This window comes from Mandrillus leucophaeus, unplaced genomic scaffold (assembly GCF_000951045.1).
Source record: "Mandrillus leucophaeus isolate KB7577 unplaced genomic scaffold, Mleu.le_1.0 Scaffold9, whole genome shotgun sequence".
In the NCBI taxonomy this organism is placed as follows: Eukaryota; Metazoa; Chordata; class Mammalia; order Primates; family Cercopithecidae; genus Mandrillus; species Mandrillus leucophaeus.
The window spans coordinates 6,852,486-6,859,712 of NW_012109807.1; the positions used below are offsets into that span (position 1 = coordinate 6,852,486).

At 44.8% G+C, this 7,227-nt stretch overlaps 1 protein-coding gene across 1 annotated transcript in view; it reads left to right on the top strand.

Annotated features, from left to right (window-relative positions):
* LYG1 (lysozyme G-like 1) overlaps positions 1-7,227 on the top strand; it is an 18,006-nt gene that overhangs the window by 1,683 nt on the left and 9,096 nt on the right. The window contains exons 2-4 of the mRNA XM_011969672.1: positions 583-673; positions 3,423-3,497; positions 6,448-6,581. Coding sequence (XP_011825062.1) covers positions 3,455-3,497; positions 6,448-6,581 — 177 coding nt within the window. The 5' untranslated portion in view covers positions 583-673; positions 3,423-3,454. The remainder of the gene's footprint in view (positions 1-582; positions 674-3,422; positions 3,498-6,447; positions 6,582-7,227) is intronic.

Below are 7,227 nucleotides of genomic sequence, written 5' to 3' on the forward strand. Positions count from 1 at the left end.
TCTACTAAGAATACAAAAAATAGCTGGGCGTGGAGGGGCATGCCTGTAATCCCAACTACTCGGCAGGCTGAGGCAAGAGAATCACTTGAACTCAGGAGGCAGAGGTTGCGGTGAGCCAAGATCGCACCACTGCCCTCCAGCCTGGGCAACAGAGTGAGACTTTGTCTTAAACAAAACAAAGCAAAACCCAACCAACCAAAAAGTAATTAAAAATAAAATTAAAATTAAACATTAAAAAAAGAAAGGCCTATCGGCACACAATGAGTAGGCAGGCACAGAGACATGTTAGCAATAAACAAAGGTGACAACACAGCTTAGGGCAGGAGACCATACCTAATGTGGATGCATACAGCAGTTCTTACTTCTCTCGTAATTAGATGGGGACACCACAAGGGGGCAGGGGCACCTTCATTGCTCAGCATGTTGAGGTGTTAATCCGTCACATTTCTGGGCTGGATGGAGGGCCCCAGTGACCTGCAATGATGCTGTTTAAGCTTAAGGTAAAGATTGAGGGCATTCATGGAAAAGATTCTAAGGTGAGAAAACCATGGGACCAAAGATACCTGTTTCCACCTTCTCCAGAAACATTGATGAACTGAAGAAGACATGGTCCATTATGCCTTACAAACTTACACAGTGCTTTGGGAATTCCAAAGTACTCAGTGGAGAGAGGGTGAGTAGAGGAAGGTGTCCCCATCCAAGCCACCAGGAATGTGAGGTAGCTCCTGAGGGATGCTCTGGTTGTCAGTTTCCAGTGTGCCTGGCAGGCCTGTTGCTCCAGCTTGTTGACACCTCCTCGCTGTTTGTTACTATTTTGCTCTCTGGGTAGGGAGAAGAGGGATGCTACCAGTGACATTGTGCCCGACATCGTGACCACTGTGCTGCCTTGGTCTGACATCTTCATAATGGTTTTAAGCAGGAAGCCACAGGGGAATTAACGAATGAGTCATAGGGAACTGACCGACACTCTCTGAGCACACCCGAGTGATGTCTCAACAATCTCTTCTAAACATACAGTACTTTTCGGCGCTTGTAAAGTTGGGCCATAGAGTTTGGGTGGCTTCAGCATGCTTATTTATGGACAAAATACATTGTTCATCCATTTAAGAATTCCAAGCTAGCTGTGGTGGCTTAAGCCTGTAATCCCACCTACTCGGGAAGCTGAGGTGGAAGGATCACTTGAGGCCTGAAGTTCAAGACCAGTCTGGGCAACATGGTGAGACCCATTTCTACAAAAAAAACCTAAAAAATTATCTGGGCATTGTGTCATATGCCTCTAGTCTCAGCTACTTGGGAGACTGAGGTGGGAGTATCACTTGAGCCCAGGAGGTCAAGGCTGCAGTGAGCCATGATCGTGCCACTGCACTCCAGCCTGGGTGACAGAGTGAATCTCTGGCTCTAAGAAAAAAAAAAAAAGAAAAAGTCCATTGTCACTTCTTGCTCTTCCCTGATGAAATTGAAAAACTTTACCTTGATGACCCGGTCCCAGGAGCAACCAGAAAGTAATTCTGTGTTTCCATTAGGTGGCACATGTATTTACAGAGACTCTTTCATTAAAGCGACTTCTCAACCAAGGTATTTAGTTCCAAGCATGGAAAATAAGGTAGTTCTCCTGTTACAGTAAAAGCTGGCCCTTCCACCTGGGTTTCCAAGAGGAAGTATTTTTCTTTCCTGGAAAAGCAGCAAAAAGAGTGAAATACTCTGGGTGGAGCATTTGAATGTGAGCAGTGCTTTTTCCTGAAGGGCCCTTCCATAAAGCCAGTGGTGCACTTTCATGAGGCCATGAGCTTTTCTTACACCCAAGCAGCTCTTTCTCCATTCTCTTCTCCTGGGATTGGTTGTCCTCTCATGTTTACTGCTGGAGGCTCAGGGTGCTGAACAAATGACTCCTGTTGGGTGATTAAATCTGAGAGTTCCTGCAGACCCAGCTAGGATTCCAGGTCCCTGAGTCTTTTTGGTGTTGGGACTGAGCATGACATTTTCTGCTCAACTAAGCAAAATCAGACAGACTATCTCAATGTTGTAGAGAGAATAACAGAAAGCGTGACTGCATCTGAAGGGCATATGCTCCCTCAGTTTAAGAAGACAGAAATCGAATAACTTCCATTTTTATTTTTATTTTTTTGAGGCAGGCTCTTGCTCTGTTTCCCAAGATGGAGTGCAGTGGTGTGATCATAGCTCACTGCACCCTTGACCCTCTGAGCTCAAGCAATCCTCCTGCCTCAGCCTCCCAAGTAGCTGGGACTACAGGTGTATGCCACCACACCTGGCTTCAAATGACTTCCTTAAAGCCTCTCTATCCTGAGATGTAATCTCTTCCTGGGTGTTTGAAAGAAACAACCCATACGATTAACCTCAAATCATGAAAGTACTAAGTGCCATGTTTATATGCACAGTCCCACATGTAATGACAGTAATAATTCAAAATGCTAGGCTGCCGGGCTCTGCTGACTGGGGCAATGAAGACATACACCCTGGAGTGGGAGGGCTTGGTGGGAGGCGCTTTGGAGACAAGGGTCCCGAAACGCTACCTTTCCCTGAGGTCAACCGCAAACTATCCGGGGTGGTATTTGTGTATTGGTTTGGTAGCCAGTAGGAGAACCAGGGCTGTCTGTACTTGTGGAAGGTGACTAGGGGAATGGCGGGGATAAGAGAGAGAGAGCACATGAGCGGGTGCTCCGTGGTGGCCAGGTGTTCATTCTCCAGTCTTGTGAGCACCTCATGAGTTCAATCCCGGGACCCCTGCCCATGAGCCAGCTTCTTGGGGATTTGCTGGTGGAGGTAGCTCATCTCTCCATTCTCCCCGGGCTCCGGTCCAGGTTTGTTGCCACATTGGGGTTTTACAGTGGGAGAATGGGGAACACGGCTCAAGGTGATAAAGGGGGTCTGTGATTCCCGGCTGGGATTAGAGCAGTGGGAAATGTTTTCCAACCTGTGTACATTCCAGGGCACTGAGGAAAGTGTGGTCTTTCCTCAAACCTCAAGAAGAAGGGACCTAAATTCCAAGAAATCACCCATACAAAATTCTCCTTTTGATAATGGAGATAATCAAGAGGCTCTTGGGATGAGGTATGAGCACCAGAAATTTGCTTTTCAGGGTCTGGAGCCAGGTCAGTATGTTTCTCCGTGGTTAAGATTCAAAGCTTCTTGCCTTCTTGAGAGAAAGTAGTTGGTAACTTGACTGTATGTTGAGTTCCTGCGGGCTGGGTAAGAGTCTTCTCATTTTTAGATTAATTGAAAGGATGAATGGAGTACTTACTTGTCCTACTTTTGCTTTTTTCCACTATGATTCAAATCATTCATTTTCTTAGGTCAATATGGGGAAATTTGTTCTTTTCACCCCTGCTTCTCTAGAAACATTACATGTTGTTATGATGATGATTGACATTTTTGTATTCTCAAGCTAATTTTTGTTTTAAAAGTGTTTCAGGAGCCGTAGAGCCAGCTTGTCATCATGTCTGCGTTGTGGCTGCTGCTGGGCCTCCTTGCCCTGATGGGTGAGTGTGGCTGATTTTTCCAAATGACTTTGGAGATGGGAAGGATAGGTGTAGGAACATAATGGCACTTCTAATACTTGAAAATGCAACAAAAACATTTTTTTTTCCTAAACTGTTCAACAAATCCCGGAGTTAGGAACAGCCACCAACAAGAAACCTCTCCCCATATGTCCCACAAAAGAGTGGGGTTCTCTGGAATGCAAAGTGGGCTTAAAACAGCACTGCTCGAAGCCAGACTTTAAATATACACCATCGATAGCTGCTCATTGTCCACTATAAAAAATGCCAAATTGAATTTCTTTCTAGAGCATATATTTCCATAGAAGAATTGAGGTGGTTGCCAGAATAAGACTAATGAATAAGACTAATTCAAATGGAAAACGAGAATCAAGCCAACTGAGAACAGGTGACTAAGCTGAACATTGAGGCTGATTCAGTTGCTGTGATTGAACTTCAGCTTTGCAGCTGGAGGAAACAGGGAACGTACTTGTTTTTGTTTGTTTTTGTTTTTGTTTTTTTTAGATGGAATTTTGCTCTTTCGCCCAGGCTAGAGGGCAGTGGCGCAATCTCAGCTCACTGGAACATCTGCCTTCCAGTTTCAAGCGATTCTCTTGCCTCAGCCTCCCAAGTAGCAGGGATGACAGGCGCCTGCCACTACACCCGGCTAATTTTTGTGTTTTTAGTAGAGACAGGGTTTCATCATGTTGGCCAGGCTGGTCTTGAAGTCTTGACCTCGTGATCAGGCCTCCCAAAGTGCTGGGATTACAGGGTAATGCACTGCGCCTGGCCTACTTGTTTTTTAATAAAAGGAGGAAGCAAAGTTCCTCAGGAGAAGCTACATTTTCCTGACTCTAAATTCAATATATTTCTCAGATGAGGTCTTATAGTCATTCATTTAGTTATTGACCCATTCATTCAACAAATATGTAAAAATGCCTACAAGGTGATAAGCATCGGGAATACAAAGAACTTTGAGGATCAGAGAGTGTGGCTAGGGAGCGGTCCACAAGGCAGGAACCAAGGGGTGAAGGCAATCAACTGCAATACTAAGGGCATTTGTCACCAGTCATAAAGATAAAGGTGCACTGTTTAAAAAATAAAAAAGAACATGTCAGCTGGTTTACTTTTTAGTATATTCATAAAAGATCGAGTCTTTTCATTTCCACATTTCTCTTAGGTTACTTATCACAAGTTTGTAAAGTAGAAGTATTTACTCCAAAAGACGAGTATTTATCAACCCCATAAAGTTTTAAGAAAATAGAACCTGAAAATGCATTTATGTAAATACACAGAACATGTGATTATATGCAATAGATATATCTCCCAAGATCTGCAAATCATTAAGGTTTGATAATCTAATCTACTTTAAAGGATCAAATACATTGAAAAGAGTAATCTGGCTGGGTGCGGTGGCTCACGCCTGTAATCCCAGCACTTTGGGAGGTTGAGGTGGGCAAATTGCTTGAGCTGAGGAGTTTGACACCAGCCTGGGCACCATGGCAAAACCCCATCTCTTCAAAAATTAGACAGGTGTGGTAGCTTGTGCCTGTGGTCCCAATTACTTGAGAGACTGAGGTGGCAGGACAGCTCAAGCCTGGGAGGTTGAGACTGTGGTGAGCCATGATCATGCCACTACACTCCAGCCTGGGTGGCAGTGAGACCCTGTCTATAAATAAATGAATAAATAAAAAGGTAATCTAATGAGACATTCTTACAGCCTTATAATTGTGACATGATTCTCAAAAGGAGCAATTTCCTGCCTACTGTAGGTATCTCAGTACTGGTTCATGTGCCCCCATTCTGGTGTGAATTGTAGATATATTATAAATACTTGGGCACCCACCTTGTGTGAATTGTAGATCGAAATACTCATGCACCCTCCTCCTGGGGTGAAGAGAAGGAACCTTCTCCTCTTCAATGGCCTTTGTGAAATCCCGAGTGTCTGAAACCACTCCTCCCCTTCCGTGATGACTGGAATGACAGGTAGAGAGAGATGGAAAGGATAAAGAGAGAGAGGGAAGAAGTGGAAAGTGGGTGATCCCATGTGGAGACTGGTCCCATGCCTCTCTCCTTCACTCCCTTCTGCAGCCTTAGGCTCTTATCTAGAAGTGTACCTGAGAGAAGGTGTAGCCAGCCTCAAATCCCCATTTACAAGCAGTGCCTTACTTTGGATCTGGGTTGATATCCCAGAGACATCCAAGTTTTATATTGTTTCTTCAGAGCAAACATAAATATTTCATCAGAGCAACAAGTTAGGAGTATTTGATGGAGAAGTGCTCAGGGTTCATGTAAGATGAAAGATGAGGCTGGGCGTGGTGGCTCACACCTGTCATCCCAGCACTTTGGGAGGCCGAGGCGGGCGGATCACTTGAGGTCAAAAGTTCGAGACTAGCCTGGCCAACATGGTGAAACCTCGTCTCTACTAAAAATACAAAAATTCGCTGGGTGTAGTGGCATGTACCTTTAATCCCAGCTACTCGGCTGAGGCAGGAGAATCACTTGAACCCAGGAGGCAGAGGTTGCAAACAGTAGAGATCGTGCCACTGCACTCCAGACTAGGCGACAGAGCCAGACTCCATCTCAGAAAAAAAAAAAAAAAAAAAGTCAGATGAGGACTACTTTACAGGGAACAGATCCTCTCTGATGTGTTCCAAGACACCAGCTGACAACATCAAAGGCACCAGAGCTTTACAAAGAGTGTAACTGCTTCAGTAGCTCCAATAGTTACTCATGTCTGCAGGACAGCAGGTGAGAATTGAGTATTGAGGAAGTTTTTGTGATCATTTTTTGGGATATGTCTCATTTAAATTTCAAAAGAGTTTCAATTGCAGAGTGAAGGTGATGTAATTGATTTTATTATAGTTACTTTTATTAACGTAATTTTAGTCATGGACAGCAGAATGATAAGAACTAGTTCCGTGCCTTAGGCTGAACTTTTCTCAACTTGTAGACTTGTCTGAAAGCAGCAACTGGGGATGCTATGGAAACATCCAAACCCTGGACACCCCTGGAGCGTCTTGTGGGATTGGAAGACATCACGGCCTCAACTACTGTGGTAGTTATGAGCTCTTGCCCTCTCAACCTGTCCCCCTGGCTCTCACTGTTCCCCAAGCCTCACGCTACTGACTGTTGGAAAGAGTTCCGGGTTCCGGGCATGGGGTCCCAAAGCTCTGCTTCTTGAACAAGTCACTTAGCTGCCTCCTGCATCCACGGAAAGGGGGCTAGCAGTACAGTATTTACAGCGTTGTTGTGAGCTCTGACCGACACAATGTGGATAAGGGTGCTTTTTATTTTTTGTTTTTATTTTTATTTTTTGAGATGAAGTTTCTGTCTTGTTGCCCAGGTTGGAGTGCAATGGTGTGATCTCGGGTCACTGCAGCCTCCACCTCCCAGGTTCAAGCAATTCTCCTCCCTCAGCCTCCCGAGTAGCTGGGTTACAGGCATGTGCCACCATGCCTGGCTAATTTTGTATTTTTAGTAGAGATGGTATTTCACCATGTTGGTCAGGCTGGTCTCAAACTCCTGACCTCAGGTGATCCTCCCTCTTTGGCCCCCCAAAGTGCTGGGATTACAGGTGTGAGCCACTGTGCCCAGTCGAGAGTTCTTTTTAAACCATAAAAGCACCTAGAAGGTAAGGCTAGCCAAGTAGATTAATATTGGCTTTCCTTTTGCCCAGCATTCTTATTATTTCAGAAAGGTTTAAACTCGCATGATTTCTTGGTGTCGTTTA